The sequence below is a fragment of the Hipposideros armiger genome, unplaced genomic scaffold (assembly GCF_001890085.2).
Source record: "Hipposideros armiger isolate ML-2016 unplaced genomic scaffold, ASM189008v1 scaffold_429, whole genome shotgun sequence".
Classification (NCBI taxonomy): Eukaryota; Metazoa; Chordata; class Mammalia; order Chiroptera; family Hipposideridae; genus Hipposideros; species Hipposideros armiger.
Window position 1 is genome coordinate 1,372,210 of NW_017731779.1, and position 21,472 is coordinate 1,393,681.

Here is a 21,472-nt window from a genome sequence, read left to right on the forward strand (position 1 = left end):
ACAACACACACAGAATTTTTGGAAGGGAAGATGTAGTTAAAAATAACAAGGGCCGAGTGGCGCGTTTGTTGAGAACTGGCTTGGGATGCCAGAGGGCCCCGGTTCGGATCCCACATATGAGGGCCAGTGACACTGCCCTCTGCAGCTAACATGGTGAGCAGCAGCTCGACCTGGAGCTGGGCTGCCGTGGGTTGCCGGCGACAGTGTAGGCTGCAGTCCCCTGCTGCAGTGGGCTGCCATAAGCTACTGTGTGTAGCCGGCAGCCAGCGTGAGTGGCCATCCAGAAGCCAGCGACTGATGTGCCTCACCCGGGAAGAGCGCAATGATGGTGCCAACTTGGGCCAGTGAAGTAATGTCCTCCACAACTAGACTGAAGAACAAAAGGACAGCAACTTGTCTGTTCCCCTTCCCCCGATTCCCCAGCACTGTTCCCTTTCCCCAATTCCCCAATAAAATCTTAAACCCCCCCCCCAAAAAAAACCCCTCCCATAGCAACAAAACCACCATTCAACATGGTGCCATTACAGGTAAAACAAATGCTTTGAGATTTAGGTCTCACCAAATTACTCAGTGACTTTTCTCCATAATTTGTAGTTAGCCATTCTGTGTCCTTAAATGCTTTCTGTTAATTAGAAAAACTCAACTGCTTTCAAGATCCCAGTAAGCCATAAAACATATCAATTATGGCTTAACTTTGGATATAAAGCCCTGTCTGTGATCTGACAGTCTCAATAGGTTTTTCCAGGACCCAGAGGAAACTATAGATAAAATTAACTCTATTGACAATCTATCCATTTCCATATATGGAAATTTCCACTCATCTCTGCTTCTGGAAAGTTCTTTGGAAATTTAGGGGGAATAATTCCCTTTGTTTTCAGTCTGACAGCATGAAGGAGCCTCAGAACATGCACTGGGGTCCAGGATCCAATGTGGACATTTTCTAAAGTGCAGTGGTGCTTGCTCAGAGCCACAGGCTGCAGAGGTGAGGGCTTGGATCGATGAAGGGTGAGAAGACTGACTTCCTCTCGGCCCGTGCTGCCTAGTCTTGTTGTAGTCTTCAGATTAAAGTGCTGGCTGTACAAAGGCATTTAGAAGGTACAAACAAGTTCTGCAGGCCAAGGGATTCTTTTCCAGAGCCCAGAAGCTTCTTGAGGATGTCCCATCAGGTCATCTAAGCTCCTGAGACCACAGGTTCAAACCTGAGAAGAAAAATCCACAAATAGGAAAATCACTTTTCAGATCAGAAAATATATAACTTCTCAAAAATAGATCAGAGTGAAAAACTACTTTAAAAAGCTCATCTGGGGCCGGCTGAGTGGCGTGTTGGTTAAGAGCTGGCTTGGGACGCCAGAGGGCCCTGGTTCGGATCCCATATACGAGGGCCAGTGACACTGCCCTCTACAGCTAAGATGCTGAACAACAGCTCAACCTGGAGCTGAGCTGCCGTGAGTTGCCAGCGATGGGTAGGCTGCAGCCCCTGTGGCAGTGGGTTGCCATGGGCTACCGTGTCTAGCCAGCAGCCAGTGTGAGCGGCCAGCAGCTGCTGTGAGCGGCCATCCAGAAGCCGACGACTGATCTGCCTCGCCTGGGAAGAGTGCAATGATGGTGCCAACTTGGGCCAGTGAAGCAACGTCCTCCACAACTAGACTGAAGAACCAAAGGACAACAACCCAATTCCCTGGCACTGTTCCCATCCCCTAATTCCCCAATTAAAAAAAAATAATAAATCTTTAAAAAGCTCATCTGTCTTTCTTTCTACCATCTCTACCATAGCCCTCGTCCAAGTCTTCAGCCTCTCTCTCCAGACCTATTGCAAGAGCCTTCATCCCTCCATTTTCTGGGCTGCAGACAGCTCAGTACTACTGGAGCATGACTCATGGGGCTCCCCTATTCAGAACCTTTCATGGTTCCCCATTGCTCCAGATGTTTCTGTTTGTTCCCGCAGACTCATTCTCCACTCTGCTCTATCCCGCTCATGCCCCCAGGAGATTGACAATGTGGACTGGGTCACTGGGCTACCCGCCCCCCCCCCCCCAGCTTCCATTCCATTCTTTCCCTCAGCCTAGGGGAGAAAGGAGATTGCAGTGGGTAGGAGAGTGAGCTTGGGGTATGTATTCCTCAGCAACCTCCCAGAAAGGTTGCAAGTTTACTTAATCCTTCTGTCAAAGGCCATAGCTCCTTGTGGATGGCCCTTTTCCCTTGCTGGTCCCACCAGGGTTCTGCTAGCTGCGGCCTCCCCTTTCCCCTTCAGGCCTAGGGACGGTTAGCTCTTCCCTAACCTTGCTAGTTTCAGGGTGCGCAATATCCCTCCCTGATCTCCCCTAACCCTGTTCATGTCTTTGTAGATACTAAACACTTATACACTTGGCTGCTCACTCCTTCTGAGTATGCCCTGTTTCCTGCTGAGACCTGACTGAGGCACTCATGCCCAGTGAGTAAAATCTAATCTCCTTTGCCTGGAATTCATGGTTCACAATATGGCCCCTGACAGTCTCTTTCCCCTTTTCTCACAGCTGGCTCTTTCCAAACTAGGATCACGTACCTTTTCCTACAGGTGCCTCATGTCTCCCTGACTCTTTGCCTTACCTCCTGTGTCCCCTCTATCTAAAACAGCCTGCTATTTCTGTGTCTGCCTGATTTAAATGTCACCTCCTCCATGAAACCGTTCCTCTTCCCCGGTTATCCCCAGCCTAAATTGATAGTTTCCCCCGCTCCGAACTTTCATGTATTATTTGTGCCTCTTGTAAGCCATAGGTCACTATAAAAATACACTGACTTCTCACACAATTAAAAATTCATGAGCCCAGGTGAGTGAGGCTGTTCATAACTCCTCCTGCCCCTTCCTCCCTCCCAAGGACAGCTGTGCTCTGTTTGGACAGGCCGCTTGAATGTGGAGGGGAATTTCTAGGGATTCTGAGGATAGATCCTTAAGATGGGCTTCAGAACAAGGTGATAATTTGAGAGCTGCATGATTTTTCAAATATGTTTCAAATAGGTACTTTAGAGGTGTTTGCAGGAACCTATGGCAGGATGGTTATATCCCCCACCTGCATTTCACCACTGCTTCAATCAATTTTGTGAGATAACAGAAAAAATATATATGTTGGTCGTTGCCCCTAGTTCCTGATAGAGTTCCTAAAACCCTTGTAATTTTCTAAGTGATAAGAGCACTAGACATATCTTTTGTTCTAATGTTTGGTTTTTCACCCAGGTTCCTGACAAGCTCCTAAATCCCTTGGAATTTCCTGGGTAATAGCAATGTCTTTTGTTCTAATGAGATGACTCTTGGTGGGCTCTTGGATGGGGACTGGTCACCAGAAAGATTGAGCTATGATTAGGAACTTGGATTTTTCAGCCCCATCCCCCATTCTCCAGAGAGGGGTTAAAGATTGGTTGTGCCTACGTGAAAAAGGCTCCATTAAAACCCTCAAATTAGGGGTTAAGAGAGCTTCATACAGAGGTGCTGGGAGAGTGACTCACAGAGAAAGCATGAAAGCACCGAGCCCCTTCCCACACACCTTGCCCTACGCATTTCTTCCATCTAGGTGTTCATCTGTATCCTTTATTATATCCTTTTACAATAAGCTGGTAAACAGTAAGTAAACTGCTGTCCTGAGCTCTAGCAAATTAATGCAATCTAAGGAGGGGATCCTGGGAACCTCAGATTCATAGCCTATTGGTGAGAAGCACAGGTGACAGCCTGGACTTGCCTTTGGCATCGGAAGTGGAGCGGGGGCAGGGAGGGCAGCCTTGTGGTACTGAACTGTACCCCGTGGGATCTCATGTTATCTCCAGGTAGATAGTGTCATGATTGAGTTAAATTGTAGGACACCCAGTTGGGGCTGCAGAAAATTTCTTGGTGGGGGAAACACCCACACACCTGGTGTCAGAAGTGTTGTGAGTGTGGTAGTAAGTGTGAAGGTCAATGACAAACACAGGAAGAGGGCTGAAGTTTTTCCTACTCAGTGTATGTAGGTGTTCTGTGTAATGTTTCCTCTTTAAAGGGGTTATAATGGCAAATAAAGAAAAAAGAAGAGATTGGAAAACACTGGAATAGGAAAGGGGCAAGGAGACACCTCCATGGTGCCATTGTGGAATGCTGAGGGTGTGGTCAGTTGTCAGGTGGAAGTCCTTATGGGGAACACAAGAGGCTCATGTAAAAAATAAAACAACATAGAGATTGGCTCAATTGCAAGGGGGTATACAGAAAGTGGGTCTCTTTTAATTTTAACCCAAACTACGCCAATAAGAACAGTTTTTTGAGTACCTTATCTCCAATACTCAATTGTAAGAATCTTGGATGACTAATGTACTTAATTCACCATTACAATTTCCACACAGCCTACCTGACACAGAGTCTTGAAAATAGCAGACATTTAATACATGTTTGAGTGAATGAATGAATGAATGAATGAATAGTACTTTATTGGCAATCACAAGACCTTTGGTTTTTTTGTCATAATTTCATTCAAGAAAATTGCTTAACATCCCTTAGTCTCAACCTCACCACCTCTAAAATGAGGAAATCAGGTCATATGTTTTGTAAGCTCTAATGAACCACAGCTTGATGACTAGAATATCTCTCTTTTTTAAAAAGATTTTTATTGGGGAATTGGGGGATGGGAACAGCGCTGGGGAATTGGGGGAAGGGGAACAGACAAGTTGCTATCTTTTGCTGTCTCACTGGCCCTCATATGTGGGATCTGAACCGGGTCCCAAGCCAGTTCTTAACCAACGCGCCACTCGGCCAGCCCAGAATATCTCTTTTTAAAGGAAGAATGATATTATATATATATATATATATATATATATATATATATATATATATATATATATATACACCGAAGGTATCAGAATCCACTCCTACAGTTAGACTGGTTGACAGCTTGGTTGCCTACATAAGAGCAAGAAGCCATGGGCCCAACTGGCAACACAAGGGAGCAAGGTTATCTGCAAGAAGAACTTCCACAAATGGAAAGGGCAGTGTGCCATAGACAAGGACTCAGGTGGCCTGGATTCTAGCTCCAGTTCTACCACTAAGTGATAAGATTACCTTGTGTAAGATACCTCATCTCTTACCTCCTTGCAGTATGTATCCATCCCTTTTAGATTGGCTGGGCTAGGAATCTCTGCAAAGCAACTAAGACACTGTATGTGTCTTTGAAAGGGTGTATAGTATTTCCCTCCGTAAAGTTGACAAGGACCCAGTGAAGAGCCCAGTGTAATGCATTTCACTACTGGCATCTAGAGAGGTGAGTAGGGGAATGGTTAAAAGGGCTTCAGAAAGTTAGTTCTTCACCTAACAATCATCCCTGGGTACTTAAAAGTGATACATTGGGACAGTTAAAAATGTATTAAACTAGGGCCGGCCGAGTGGCGCAATGGTTAAGAACTGGCTTGGGATGCCAGAGGGCCCCGGTTCGGATCCCACATATGAGGGCCAGTGAAACTGCCCTCCATAGCTAAGATGCTGAACAACAGCTCGACCTGGAGCTGGGCTGCCGTGAGTTGCCGGCGATGGTGTAGGCTGCAGCCCCTGCGGCAGTGGGTTGCCAAGGGCTACCGTATATAGCCAGCAGCCAGCGTGAGCAGCCAGCAGCCGCAGTGAGTGGCCGTCCAGAAGCCGGCGACTGATCTGCCTCACCCGGGAAGAGTGTAATGATGGTGCCAACTTGGGCCAGTAAAGCAACGTTCTCCACAACTATACTGAAGAATAAAAAGGATAGCAACTTGTCTGTTCTCCTCCCCCAATTCCCCAGCATTGTTCCCATACCCCCAATTCCCCAATAAAAACCTTAAAAAAAATGTATTAAACTACAAAGAAAATTCAGAAAACATAAATGAAGAAAACAATACAAGGTTCCATAACATAAAGCCAGTGATTATGGGCATTTTAATGTTTATACTTCCCTTTTGGGGGGAAAAAGGGAGTATGGTGAGTATGCTAAAAGTACTTTAAAAGTAGACCATTAATATTATTCAACATCAGCTTTGGGAATACAGTGCGGTGGCTGATGTTGAATAATATTGTATGTCAACTATAATTATATATACATATAGTCACGGGACGTGGAGTAGAGTGTGGGAATGGGGTCAATGGACTTGTAATAGATAAGTATGATATCGGGGGTGGGAGGGCAGTGGATGGGGGGAGGGGAGTTGTCACTTTGTGAGGGGTGTAAAGGATAACTATTGCATTGTTCTGTACACCTGAAACTAGTAATAAAACAATAAAGAAAAGAAAAAAAAATCTTTTTAAAAAATAAAAAAATAAAATAAAAGTAGAGCATTAATGATAAGTATATTTTTATCTCTCACTTTGCTTTCTTTTTTCCTATGTAGAAAGCATTTCCTCACATTATTATTCCTCAGAAATAGAATTTTAAATGATAACATGTGGTCTATTGAATATACGTCCCAGTTTTTCCCTGTTGTATCAGTCACGGCAGGCTAGTTTATGCTGCGATAACAAACAGTTTCAAAATCTCAATATAAAAAACTAAGGTTTATTCTTGCTCATGTTCCATGGCCATTGAGGGTCGGCAGGGGGCTCTGTTATTTGTTGTTACTCAGAGAATCATGCTGATGTATAATCACTACCTCAAATGTTGCTGGTTACCATGCCAGATGGAAAAAGAAAATATGTCAAAGCATACACTAGCTCTTATATAGTCTACCTAGAAGTAACATACATCACTTATGCTCACATTTAGTTGATCAAAACAAGTCACATGACCATACCTAACAACCAATTAATTTCAGAGAAGTGCCATCCTATTATGTACACAAAAGCAAGAGATCCAGGAAATAGGAGAAATAACACTAATGACCACCACATCCATGACAGAGAAGGGTGGGAATGGGCTATCTCTTTGGCCACACTTAATTTGACATTTTTTATTTTCTAATATTGAAGTTAAGGCCTTGAAGGTCCATCAGGGGAGACTGAGAAGTGTGGATTTCCACAAGAATAAAAATAGGCAACGCCTTTCCCAGAGTTTCCCCCAAAGTCAGGGGGCAGAGCTGTGGCTGGAAAACCCACCCCTGAGCAGCTGTTGCTTGAGCTACTGAGCCCTGCTGGACACTCACTCAATCATTGGGTCTCGCTTCAGTCTCTGGTCAGTGAGGCAAAACCAGCAAGCCCTTTCCTTCTTAAGTGGGAAGGGAGAATATTTATCTGAATAAAAGTCTTGTCAGAAGTATGATGGACATGCTTAAGGCAAGTTCCAAGACTGAATCTCCCAAGGTGATGCTGAGTAAGAACATGAGCCTGGAGCGTGACACCATCCCAGCACAGTGGCTTGGGGGTGAGGCAGAGCTGTGATGGCAGAGAATGCGTGTAGGAGAGTGAGAGCCTAAGCTGGCTGGGCCTAAGTACTTCCCAGTGGGACTCTGTCCTCAGGCTTCATGAAGCTGAGGTAGGAGTCGGGGGTGGCATTAGATCATTTAGTACAGGAACAAGTACATCAGCTATGGGAGGAGGCACAAAGCCAGGGAGAACCTCTAGGTCAGGAGGCAGCAAACTTTCTCTGTAAAACCCAAGATGGTAAAAAATTTAGACCTTATGGGCTATATGATCTCTGTTGCAATTACTCAAGTCTGCCATCAGAAGCAGGGGAAGGGGTGTGAAAGTTGGGGGGACAATATGGAAACGATGAGCTCTGTTTCAATAAAATTTTGTTTACAAAAACTATTGGTCCCCTAGTCATAGTTTGCCTACCCCTTTTTAGATAATATACATCGATGGATAATAAAGTACTTGGGTTAATTCTCATTTAATAGGTGCCTAATGAAAGTACAACCCTTCTACGATGTAATGGGTTTTTGATGGAAGAGGAAGACACTACCTTAATATCTCACTTCGCTACATTGATCAGGTAGACATAAACTATGTACCCGTGGAAGGAGCCAGAAAATAATGCTATGATCATGCGCTTCAAGAGTGGTATAAGCTATATACGATGTCAGGGGGTTAGTAGATTGGTGAAGGGGGGTTATCAGTTGGTGAGGGGTGTAATATCTAATACATTGTTTTGTACACCTGAAACGAATTAAAAAAAAAGTTGAGAGGAAAAAAAAGGGGGCAGAGCTGACTATAGAGAAGGTGCTTTCTCACCCACACCTTTATTATCTTCACTCCACCGCCCTCTCTTTTCCCTGTCAACCTTTGCAATAGATGGTTAGCGCAGAAGAATTTTTTATGTGCCAAAATCAAAACACTGGCCTGTAACTAGACTAGATTACAAACTTGTTGAAGACAGGGACCAGTTGTCTATCGTGTTCATCTTTGCATTCCCAGTAAAGCCCCGCATCGAGCACACAGTAAATGTTCATTAACTCTTTGTTAAATTAACATATGGCCCAACTCTGAGGCATAATTAAGATATATGTTAATATACATGTTAGTATGCATGTATGTCTATATATGTACATATATATGTATGTATATTTCTGCAAGTATATGCTAATTAAGTACAATGATATTTAAGGAGAAGTCAGATTAATACCAAATAAATTAATTACAGAACAGGCTCAGTTGGGGCCATGTTGAGGGTCTGCTCATTGGTATTTGTGCAGAAAAGGGTTAACTCATTAGGCCTGGGGTGCTCAAACCCTGCACATTCCAAAGGAATGGCTGGTCCACAGGACTGGGCCTTGACCCAGCTCCTAGGAGATAACCTTTGAGCCCATGGAATATCCTGCTTGATAAGAGTTTCTTTCAATGCCCAAAGCTTGGGCCCCATTGTATCAGTTTGACCAGGTAGTTTATGCTAACAGCATGGATGGCTTATGATGAATGCCTGTGTTTGTATGCCTGAGGCCCTGGGCCATGCTGTATGGGTTTGACCTCAAGTGGGGCAGGGAGCTAGAGGCTGAGTGGCTAAGATCGGTCACATGGGCACTGCATGCCTACCCAACTGGCCCCCTGGACAACAAGGCTTGGATGTGTTTCTCTGGTTGGCAACACTTGGCATGTGTTGTCACAGGTAGTTTCTGGGGGGAACTAAGTATATCCTTGTACAACTCCACTGAGAGGAGACTCCTCAAAAGTTGAGCCTGGTTTCTCCTGGACTTCACCCCAAACACTTTTCCACTTTGCTGACTTCAATCTGTATCCTTTTGCTGTTATAAACCATAACTGTGAGTATAAGAAAAAGAAAAGAGTGGTATAGACTGTGTGTACAATGCAGAGGGAAAATAAAGAGGGGTGAGTTGGAGGTGAGAGCCTTACAGATTAAACAGGGGAGTATAATGTAGTGGATAGGGGTGGGCTCCGGACTTGGATACCTGGGTGCATTTATTGGCCCTTGTATTTATTAGCCAGATGACCTTGCACAAATATTTCCTCATCTATAAAATTGGCGGGCGGTGGGAGGAAGTATATACCTCATAGGGTTACTGTGAGGATTAAATGAGTTAGTACCTCTAAATAATTTAGAACAGTGGTCTGGGCATTATTATAATAATAATTGACCCTGCCAGAAGTTTGAATTTGAGTAAGCAAGAAGGAATGGGGGAGGAGGGGGCACTCTGGGCAGAAGACACAACGGGAGCACAGGCACAGAGATGGGAATGAATGCTGCATAGGAATATGAGAGGGGTAAGGATGGCGGAAGGCCTGAGAAGCCATGTGAAGGAGTTTGGATCTAGTCTAGAGGCAAGAGGTTGGCATGGTGATGAGACAGTATGGAGAGGATTGGATCTAGCCATGTGTGCTGACTCCACTTACAGGGGCTTTTCAAAGCTATCTATAAATATTTCAATTCCTCATTGGGTGTTGGCAAGGAAAACAAGATATTCCGAAACTCAAACCTAGCTCATGTAATCTCTTCATTTTACTAAGAAGTCATTTCCAAAACCGTCTCTTGGATTTTATCAAGTTATTTTGGCTACAAGATTGTTTTATTTTCCCCCCCTCTAGATTTACTCAGCTATTTATTATTTCAAAATACATAGAGTGGCAGATTCTCAAACCACAGGTGTCCTTTTGTTGCTGAAAGACTGACAGCCAGTGAGCTGAGAAAAAAAAATCCTGCTGAAATAAACAAAACCCCTAAACAGTTAGTTTGTATGCATATCTGGGGTGGCAGGTTCATGGATAAGCAGGTATTAGACAGAGCTGTGGCCTCTTGAACGACTGACTCCAGGGACCAGGCAATAGATGGAAACATAATTCTATTTTTAAAGGCCAGCGAGGTGTAATGAATTGACTTACTCCAGCCAAGAGTGCCCCTTCCCATCTGTTGGTGCCTGTAATGGTTAATTTTATGTGTCAGGTTGGCTAGACTATTGTGCCACTTGTTGATCAAACATTAATTTGTTTGCTGTGTTGCTGTGAAGGTATTTTGTAGATGTGATTAATATTTACCATCAATTGACTTTAAAGCAGATTACCTTCTATAATGTGGGTGGGCCTCACTCAATCAGTTGAAGGCCTTAATATCAACAACTGAGGTTTTCCAGGAAAGAAGGACTTCTGCCTCAAGACTAATATAGAAATTCTACCGAAGCTCCCAGACTGCTGGCCTGCTCTACAGATTTTAGACTCAAAACTGGACATTCAACTTTTCCCTAAGTTGCCAGCCTTCCAGCCTGCCCTACAGATTTCACACCTGCCAGTCTCCTCATGGTTCTGTGGTTCTGTTTCTCTGGAGAAGCGTCAAGTGCCCCTCACCCCCAGCAACAGGTACCAAGTTTTCTTGGCTTTCTAAACTCTGGGCCCCGGGCCTATCCTCTTCCCAAAATCAGCATCTCCATGTCCTGCTCCCTCTTGTTCCCAGGAGATAGTATCCAAAATGTTAAATTAGTGCTCAATAAAGAGTTAATAACTGGTGAACAACTTTATAGGGGAGGAACTTGAAAAAACACCTACTGACATGTAACACATTGGCATTTGTCTTAACTGTAACTATAAAACGTTATGCCAAGTAAAAATGGGCCAATTTTCTCTTAGAACTCCATCTCTATAGATTATTAGACTTGGATCAATCCAAAAATAACTTCGAATGCAGCTGAAACATATAGAACACAAAGTAATGTGTCAACATTATGTAAGTGTTAAAATATGTATGTACAGGACAAAGGTGAACAGAAACACAGATAAATACATAGTGGTTTTTTTTTTAAAGAGCATCTACTTCACATTTGGCAAATACATGGCCAAAGTCTATTACTTCTCCCCATCCCAGACCCAAGGCAGCCATCATTCATCAATCAACGCACTCCCCACCTAGAAATGGTCTCCCGAACCATCCTCATCTCTGCGCTAGGCATTCCCTGCACCTGACATGAGGCCTGTTTGCCCTCCTGGATTTGGTCCAACCTTCTTAATTTATAGATGACAAAACTGAAGCCAGGAGAGGGGGTGGATCTTACTTAAGATTTTGTATCTAGCTCACAAAATAACTTGAATCTAAATCTTTTTGCATTTTAATTATGACCTCTTTTTTATAAAAATAAATATTTCAGGCATAAAACAAAGTATAGACAATAATATAATGAACATCTCTATACCTACCACGCAGTTTAAGAGGTTAAATGTGGTGTTCATCATTTCTATGCTGTTTTTGTACTTGTAATTCACATGACTGTTTCCATAAACACTGCTTAGGGGTTGTTTGCATGTGTTTAAACTCTCTACAATAGTCATAGGTGGTCTATATCTTTCTGCAATCTATCTTTCCTCTCAAAATTATATTGTTCAGATTTATCCATCTCAAAAATACATCTAGTTTTGGTGCTTTTGTTTTAATTATTGGATAATCTTCCTATTCATCTATTCTTCTATTGATTCATATTTGATTATTTCTAATTTGTTGCTATTATAAGTAACAGTACCAGGAATATTCCTATGTGTGTCTTTTATGATGTATATTTTAAGTGATGCTGATCTCTTTACATCAGGCCACATATTCTCAAGTAAGTGACAGAAAGGGGTGAGGGAGAGGGGAGGAGCATCACTCTCTTACCAACTTCACTCTTCCTTCCTCAGTTAGCAGACAGACAGGGTGACTATATATAATTGGGGTGGGAGGAAGGAGATTAATTCCATTTCTTTAATTTGACTTTTAATCAGTATAGTTGCTTTACTTTGAATTTCAGATACCATTAAAAGAGGGTGTGAGATTTTTCTGTTTATAAGGAGATGCATGGGTTAAAAATGGCTGTGATACCCTGTTAATCCAAAGAAGTCTCTCTATAATAGTGCTATATTTAAACCATGTGGAAGGCCATAGGGTGAGACATTTAGGATGGCAGCAAGCAAGACTTTGAGCATTTTTCAGTCCCTCAAAGAGATGTTTTTGCCTTCATTACTCAGATCCTAAACTCTTTCCTGACTGTATTTTCTGTCTAGAAGAGAGGTTGTAAACTGTCATTGACAGGCTCAATTAGTCTATGGGCATATTTTATTTGGTTTGCTTGGTATTTGAAATACTTTCAGCCAGCATTAAATAACTACTAGGACATTTTATATAAAAATCTGGATTTCCATCTTCTCCGGCAACGTTAGGTTAGTGTAAATTGATAGGGAACACGCTCTCCAATTCGTCGCAGTCTCACCACTCCGTTTGGTTACACTAGGCCTTTTTGAAGCATTACATCACCTGCCTGGCCCTGGTGGGCATCTGACTTTACCACACCTGCTCTCAGGCCTTTCACCATTTGTTCCTTACGCTGAGCAGTTGCAGGAGTCACTTATACAAAGACTTCATGCTCAAGATACTCAGGCAAATACTGGGCCTCTCTCCCCTTGAAACTCACTGTAGGTCAAGCAGACCGACTTACAGGAATGCAGGACTTTTGTTTCTCAGGAATGGGTGTTTCAATCAGGACTGCCAGTGTTGAAACTTTCCTGAGTCAAGAAAAATCTCATTGCTGATTCAGAGAAGCTCAATGTAACTGAACCTCAAGTCCAGGCCAAGGCTGCATTTGTTTCCTTGGTTCTGTGTACGATGACAGGGTGTATTTTTATGCATGGTTTTCAGGGAAATGGTGAGAGATAGGAAGGCTGCAGGGACCAATTTCAGTCCCTTCCATTATATTTTGTGCTTAGGAGCTGCCATGTCTTATGTACAAGCCAGGCACAGACCCTGGTATTTCAAGATTCTCTATGGTTGTTTTCATAATTGGTGCCTCCGGAATTTTGGGGATATATTCAGCAGAATTCTAAAATGAATAGCTCTAAGTATTCTGAGTAGCTGATACAAAGTTATTTAGAAATTTTTATGATTTGCCCATCATCGTTTTAGAGAACTTATGAACTCATGCATTACCACATGCAATTCTTGTATTACGAAAGGAAGGCAGCTTTTCCAAGAAAGCTAAAAATACCCAGTTTACAACATGACCCAGGTCTGTCAGTCCCCAACACACCATTTCCCCATGGCTTAAGCCTTCCATCCAACGAGCCTGAATGATTTCAGCAAACCCACTTTTCCTGACCTCCAGATCACAGCCTTTCTCTTCTACAAATTCTAGCTCCAAGCCTGACAATCTCATGAAGAGACTTCAATTTCCTCAGCATTACCCTTGATCCGTAGCCACCACCAATGCGCTTAATAATTGTTGCAAAAACAGCTGTTGATTACATCACAGTTGAATATCTTCCCCTTGCTGTTAAATTTTAACCATGCTTCTAAGTGTGTAAGCCCACATGTCCTGTGCAGTATTCCCTAGGAGTGCTTAGCAATATAGACAGATGAAAGGCTACATAATTGTTCTTTAGCTGTATAGCAGATACCATCTTTGTTCTCCAAGAAAGATATGGAACAATGTAAGGTTGTAAGAACAACTAGCTGAAATGCCACTGAATAAGATGATTCTGTTCAGTCTTAAACTATTCAGTTACCCTTTGTGCATTAATAGAACAGTGGTTATTTCTTAATTCAAGCTGGGAGAGAAAAAGAAGTGATGAAGAAAAGAAAAATGAATACTCACAGCTCTGTCCATTTCTTGCCTGATTGTGGTGATCTTTTTTGTTCTGTCTGAAAAAGAAAAATTCCAGAAATAGAATAAGATTAACAAGAAAATTATTCTGTTTATAGGCTAAAAGTTGGCAGAACAAAAAGTAAATCCAAATAAATCCACATATAGAAGTCCAATCGTCTACTGTGGCTTAAGACCTCAGCCTGAATAATGTATAATGTAAAACTGTACCTTTAGGCAGAAATTATGAACAAATAATGCCCCCACTTCCCATTCCTTTGTCTGCCCCTGACCCCTCAGAAGCTCAGAGGCCGAGGGGCTGCTACTTTGGGTACTTAGCCCAGGATATATGTCTGGCTCCAGATTTGTCTCTACCTCTTCTGCTTTAGTCATTACTGCCACTTCTTTCAGGTCTGCTCTACACAGAGCCGAAGGTCTGATCAATTAATTTGCACTGAGGTTTAAATGACTGATACTGGTTCAAAGTAACTCAGGGGGCAGAAGCACAAGTTCACGTAACAGGGTGCTACTGCCAACTGCTTCCCTGGTTTCATCTCTTTCTCAATCCCTGATTTCACATGTTCCCTCCTTCTAGATTTTCTTTCAGGTCTTGATGTCTATCTCCTGCAGTTCTGGGTTCCTGAACTGGGTCCATCCCTAATTCTGCTTTTGCTCTGTACACCAGATTTTTAGTAACTCCCTCATCCTGGGCCTCTATTCAGCATTATGGTCTCCTCCGAGAGGGTTGCATTTGAAAGGAGCCCAATGGGTAACCCATAGGAATTGCCCTGGAATGTTGGATTTTCAGTGAAGTCCTCTCTAATGCCTGAGGTGAGTGCTGCCATTCTCTGTGGTTCTTATGCACCCATAAGTCAGCATATTTAGCCTTTGGTTTACATCCCAAAGTAAAGTCTTGGCTCGGTATTTAAGGCATTGCCACTGAAGGTGCAGTCCTTGGGCTGGTACTGGTAGGTGAACTGTTTGTTATCAGTCCACGGTGAGATAAGTACAGAAGTCGAGTAAACATTTAGAAAAATTTGTAGTAATTCTTTTACTACTTTATACTTTTTTCTGGTCATATTTATTCAAATGGCCTGTTAGATTTATTAAATCCAGTAAAAACTGGACTTGCTTTGTCTTTGTTCTCTCCATTTCATTTTTCAGTAATTTGTTTTTAATATATATTATAAAAGTATCGATTCCAACATATTAGAAATCTGAAAAAACAAAAACTGGTTCTTTACCATAGAGAGTTTGAGAAACAGAGAACTGGCTTCTATAGCTGGTAACTCCTACTGGATCCTATTTTTGGCTTTGCCATCAGCCCAGCAAGTTAATGAACAAATCACTCAATTATTTCGGTTGAGGCTCTCTCCTTCCATTTCCCAAAGAAAATGTATAATGTAAAATTTCTTCAGATTGAACCAATTTTTATTAAGCACTTTTGCAACAAAAGGGCCATAAGTCTTGGAGTCATACAGACCTGTGTTCAAACCCCAACTATATGACTTTAGAAATATTTTCTGAGCTTCAATTTCTTCATCTACAAATTAGACACTACTCCTTGCCTCAAGCAGTTTTTGTGAAATTAGTGGAAAATGGGTCTAGCACAATGCTGTCTAGTAGAACTTTCTGCAAAGATGGAAATAATTGTATATATGCTCTGTCTAATACAGTCGCCACCAACCCCCTGTGGCTACTGAGCACTTACAATGCGTGAGCACTTAAAATGTGATCAAGGAATTGAATTTTTATTTAATTTAAATTTAAAACCACATGTGGCTAGTATATTATACCGGGCAGGTTAGCATATGTACTTGCGTATAGTTAAGTTCAATGTTTAAATTTTATTGAACGTCTATATTTGCCAGGTAATGTTTTAGACACTGGACATATATTGGTGAATAAGAGAAACACAGTCCCTGTACTCATGCAGCTTAAAGACTAGCAGATGAAGCAGAACTTGACATTGTTCTTGCAATAAGAGTTGTTAACTTCTTTGGAACCCAGCAAGTCACCCTGGAGCCCAGATCTGTAGAATGGTTCCTCTTAGATGAAGGTGGTAAACAGAACCTTTTCTGGACTAACAGTGGCTGCCCTCTCGATACACCTTGGTGTGCAGAACTTGTTGCTGAGACGTAGGTGGATAAATCTGTTTAGGAGCCAAGGAGCCTTCTGGGTGGAAAGGGACTGAGACCTCTTTCCTTGACTCTCTCTGATAGACTGAGAAGTTCAGGACATCAATGGCTTTAAGAGGAACTCAGGATAAGGAAGTCAGGACTAGTGTCCCAGGCTCAACCTGAAGGCCGAGAGCAGAAGGGGGTGGCTTGGTATTGCTATGGTTAAGGCAGAAAGGCCCTCCTCCCTTATCAGCCGGAGGATCCTGCTTTGGGAACAGTGTCAGGAAGCAGCACTGGCCCTGTGGGCTAAGTAAGCTTCCTGACCGTTTGTCAGAAGTGAGGAAGTACATGCTGTAAGAGAGAGACATTGGACTCCTTGCTGAGATGGGCAGGTGGGTGCGAGAGGACTTAACTGGAACATTAAAAGAGATGCAATTACATTTGTAGCCCAAGCTATTAATAAAAGGACCTAGATATGTAATTGTGTGCTGAGTATATTGAAAGGAGAAGTAGGTGCTATGGAAGCACTTGACAAGGTGATTTAATGTAATGGGTGTGGTGATGGGGTAGATTCAGGGGGAGGCTTGATGAAGTGACAGCTTAGCTAAGATTTAAAGGATGACTGCAACAGAGGTGGACAAGGAGAAGAAAGTATACTAAGAAGAGCAATACTGTATGCGAAAACTCAGAATTGAAAGAGTGGGAAGTCTCTGAAGACTGGAAAATCCTGTAAGGCTAGAGCTTGGATAGCAAAAGTGATGATGATATTGTATAAGCTGGAGACATGAGTCGCACCACCCAGGACTCGTTGGGGCTTCATCCAGTGAGCAATGGGAACTCATGGAAGAGATCTGAACAGAGGAGACATGGCCAGTTTGAGGATTTAAAAGCCTATGCTAGCTAAAAGTGAAAATAGACCAACTGAAGGTGGCAGGCGTGGAGGCAGGGAGATGAGTTATGAGGGTTCTGCTCTAGTCCAGCTTGAACCATGGTAGTGGCAGTGAGGTTGAGTCAATCAGCTGCAAAATGTAATTCCCATGTCGCTCCCCATTTTACAGACAGAAAAACCATCTCAAAGAAGTTAGATGATTTGCAGCAATATCATAGAACCAACAAGTGGCAGCACCAGGCCCAGACCTAACCTCCTGACCCTTGTTTAAAGCTCTGTCCACAGCAGCAGCAGTTCTCAACCTTTTTCCCGTGACACTTGAGTTTGTGCTCATGGCAGACACATTTCCTCATGTGTATCTGCATGTTTGCCATGTAAGAAAGCAGATCCCAATGCACATGAGTTAGAGAGGGGGGCTATTATATAGGCAACCATGATTTCACCCTGGTTCATTTAAAATGAAAAAGAAATCATTTGCAAAATTATTCATTTAACCCTTATTAGTAACAAATCCCTTCCACTGCAGCTGGTACCTGAGCCTAGCACCCAGGAGCTACTGATGTCCTCACTCACTCTTGAGACTGGGATGAGGGATGAGGGGAGGATTTGCTCTGCTCCACCTTTGAGTGTAATTCCATTTCATTCTCCCAAAAGGAGTAGAAACAGAAGGCTCTGATGCTCATTTCTGAGGTGACTAATGGGTTCTCAGCCCCCAGGTCTGGAACCTTGGTATAAAGCTATTTCTGAGAGGTATGTATGTGGGAGGTAAAAGAAGAATGGCAGAAGACAAGACTGTAAAGAACTGCATCCCTCATGACTCTCTGAGGTCGTAGATTTGCAGAAGTGATTCTGTTTAGTCAAAGTTCTTCCAGACAAGACCTCGTAATTCCTCCTTTACGGTAAAGCGCCTTTCCCCTCCACATAGCTCATCATTTCTCTCTCTCTCTCTCTTTCTCTCTCTCTCTCTCTCTCCTCCCCCATCTCTCTCTTTTTCCTCCTTTCTTGTCCCTTTTCCCCTTTTTTCTTCCTCCCAACTCCCCCTTTCTTTTAATAATAGTTCCTTGGATTCCACAGTAGAGGGGTTTGTGGATATTACCCAAGCTAATGCATGCGTAGGGCAATGGACAAAAATAGAGTATTACAAATTCATGGCAGATGAGAATATAGAAATTAGATTGTAAATGTAGGATAACAACCACTTAAAAAAACCCACAATCCTGAAATAGTGACTGCCCCAAATTCCTATTTAACTGTTTCCAGATGTCATTTCCTTTTCTATAGACAAGGCTGTGTGCAGATCTTGGGAGGAGCTTGCTGGGTGCTGACAATGGGACAGTTTAGGAAAGTACTACATAGATCTGCAGATATTCTGGCCAGGGCTCAAAGGCTGCAGCAGGCACAATAGGAGTGGGGGAGCTACTGAAAGACTGCAGGGCACCACCAAACTGGTCCTTTCCCCACCCCCAAATGGCCTCACACACTTTCTCCTTTTCTTACCCAACCAAGGGATTTGGACTCCTGGAGGTGGGATGTGGGGGGCTTAGCCCAGCTGATACCCGGAATGGGGAAAAGAGAAGTGAAAACTGAAGGAATCAACAGAAAGGATCCCGGCATCCTCCCACCAGTGAACTCTGCATCGCCACCCCCACAGAGGTCTGCATTGCCAACATAACACCAATCTCACGAGGCCAGTGATACTTCTCAGCTCAAAGAACCAAACAAACTATTTCAGCCACAGGAAGGAACAAAGCATGCCTTTTAAAATGTTCAGTGTAAGGATTTTAGCTCACTGAAGACTAGAGCCATTTTCTCCTAGGAAAAAATCATCAGGAGGAGCCCAAAGCAATTCATAAGCCCTGAGTGGATTTAGTGTGAAACTGAGAAGCGATAGGCCAGTGGGGCAAAGCAGAGCCTCACACTGCAGACACCTCGTTCGTTTGGTTACCATGAATAAAACTCACCTTTTGTAGAAAGCTTTTGACAGAGTTGTTTTTTTAGGAATATCGTAGCTGTGAACACTAAAGCAATGACAAATAAAGGGATGAGAATATGAAGCAGCGAAGTCGGAGGGATCTTGGGTTCCATCTCACCTGGGCAAAAGAAAAGGACCAGAATGCAATTATATGGTAGCTTAGCAGTAAACCAACAAGCAGGCCTTCAGAGTGGGTTATAACCAACCTGGCCAGCTTGCATTGAGCATTTACTTCATACCAGGTATTGTTCTATGTGTGCTTTATATATTAGCTCATTTACTCCTCACAACCACCCTATGAGGCAGGGTCTACTATGACCCCCATTTTACTAGTGAAGAAAGGGAGGCATGAGAGCCTAGGAAACTTTCCCAAAGTTATACAGTAAGTGACAGAGCTGAGGTATTAATCCAGACTGTATGATTCCAGATTCCATGCTTTCCATCATTCTGACATATCTATAATTTTTTTTTCTTTTTCTTCCTTCCTTTACTTCTCTCTCTCTCTCTCTCTCTCTCTCTCTCTCTCTCTCTCTCTTTCTATCATTATCCTCTCTCTTTCTAGTAGGACAGTCCCTCAGCTCCCAAATGTGTCTTCCTCCTCTTTCAAGCATTCTCAATGCTTAGAATCCATACCATTAGTTATTCAATTTCAAGGAGTCACAGAATCCTTTTGAAAAAATAAAATATTGTAGGCAGTGTTAATATACAAAATCTAGTCATTGTGAATTACTACAACTAGCCCTTTTCTTTGTCATAACTAATCAAGGTCTTGGCACTGAGAAAAAGATGAGTTTAGTAGAGAGGTGGATGATAAGAGAGTAATTTTGGAGCCTGGAGAAAGCCTTGTAAAGGAGAGCTCTGGGTATCTACAGGTTAGAATGAGGGCCCCAGAGTGACAAAGGACAGGACTGGAGGAGGTTCATTATAGGGAGATGGAAGGGGACCCAAAGTAAACTGTGCCCTTTCCAAAAGCCTGAATTTTGCCTTATGGAGTAACTCATACAGAATGAATGTATCAGCCTAGTCTGTGAAAAACACAGCAAAACTGTTCAGGAGGAAAGGTCCCAGTCCTGCAAATGGCCCTTCCCCTCCCCTACCATGGTGCTGAGAACCACAGACAGTTTTAGCTGCGAAGGGAGATGTCATTTAACCTGAGCTCCTCATCTTAGAGTTGAGGAAGTAAGGCCCAAAGTTGCTAAATTATCTATCTAAGGTCATCACTGCTAAGTAAGCAGCAAAGCCAGTGTTGCAAACCCAGATCTTTCTGCTCCAAAGTTCAGGCCCCACAGATATTTGTCTCTATCCAAAAAGAGTATGGTGAAAATTAATGAATAAAAGGATTGATGGGCTCCTTTACATGTTGGATAACCCATACTTAAAAAAATTTTTTTCTGTTGTTGAAGTCAATTGACATGCATTATATTTATTTCAAGTGTACAACATAATGACTCAATATTTGTATATACTGTGAAATGATCACCACCATAAGTGTAGTTAACATCTCTCACCATACATGAATAACCCACATTGATTACAGTCCGCTCCTTCACATATAGGAAGTGCTATTTAAGCACTTGCTGCATGTAGCACGGTGAGCCAACGAGTCCTGGGACCCTCACAGCTCCCACAACAGGAGAGGTCCCTACCTCCGTGCCTTTATGCAAACCCTTATCCTGTCCAGGTGCTCTCATAGTCCCTTCCACATACAAAAGCTCTAATCATCCCCGAAGAGTTTTGAACACTGAACATCCAACAGGACACCAGTCTACTTAGGTTGTAAGTCGTTGGAGTGTCAAGTCTTTAAGCCACCTCTGAACCCTCTATAAAGCCAAGGACCAGCTACATGAAAGGTGTCAGTCAGGATTTGTTGGGCTGAATTGACTGCCTGTCTAGCCTGATCTTCCTTGTCATCGGTCACCTTGTGGCAGACTGCTGCTTAGTCCTTAAATCCATTCTCCCTTTCTTCCCTAGTATTAGCTAGGTGTTAGCGGCACAAAAGGCCTCCCAGAGACTACAAAAGGCCTCCCAGAGACTACATTCCTAAGTCTCCTCTGCAGTTAGGTGTGGCCAGCCACGTAAACACTCTTCAGGCCAAGAGAATGAGTCTTCTGAGTCTTGGACTTAAAACACTGAATATGTCTCTTTTTCCTTTCTGAAGACTAAAACATGAATGTGGAAGTGACCCAGCTTTGACCATTCAATAGTGATAGCACCCTGGAGAGTGGCAGAACAACAGATGGAAAGAACCTGGATTGCTGAATGACTTTATGGAACATAGGTATTTATCTGCTCTGAACCAACTTCTGTCTCTAAATATTACATGTGAAAAAAATAGGCTTGTGTCTTGTTTGAATCACTACATTAGCCTATATCCTAATACATATTCTTCTAAATTGTTTTATAATATTTGGATGCTACTTAACAATGATATGATGATGCAGTTGGAAAACTGTTTCATCCTCACCCACAGTCCTGTCCACACACAAGGAAGTCACACCTCTTGCTAAAGGTGCCATATCTTTTACCAGCTTCCATACTTTCTGAGTGCTAAGGACTTTACAAACA

The 21,472-nt window shown here is 42.8% G+C and overlaps 1 protein-coding gene across 4 annotated transcripts in view; it reads right to left on the reverse strand.

Annotated features, from left to right (window-relative positions):
- Positions 1-486: 486 nt before the first annotated feature.
- Positions 487-21,472, reverse strand: part of PDCD1LG2 (programmed cell death 1 ligand 2) — a 68,167-nt gene continuing 47,181 nt past the window's right edge. For 2 of the 4 annotated variants that reach the window (XM_019664729.1, XM_019664728.1), the window contains exons 5-7: positions 18,897-19,025; positions 13,939-13,985; positions 11,973-12,012 (exon numbers count right to left, since the gene is read on the reverse strand). In XM_019664729.1, the coding sequence (XP_019520274.1) occupies positions 11,989-12,012; positions 13,939-13,985; positions 18,897-19,025 (200 nt within the window). In that variant the 3' untranslated portion in view covers positions 11,973-11,988. Of the gene's footprint in view, positions 1,200-11,972; positions 12,013-13,938; positions 13,986-18,896; positions 19,026-21,472 lie in introns of those variants that run through there. The other 2 variants (XM_019664730.1, XM_019664731.1) reach the window with 2 other exon arrangements.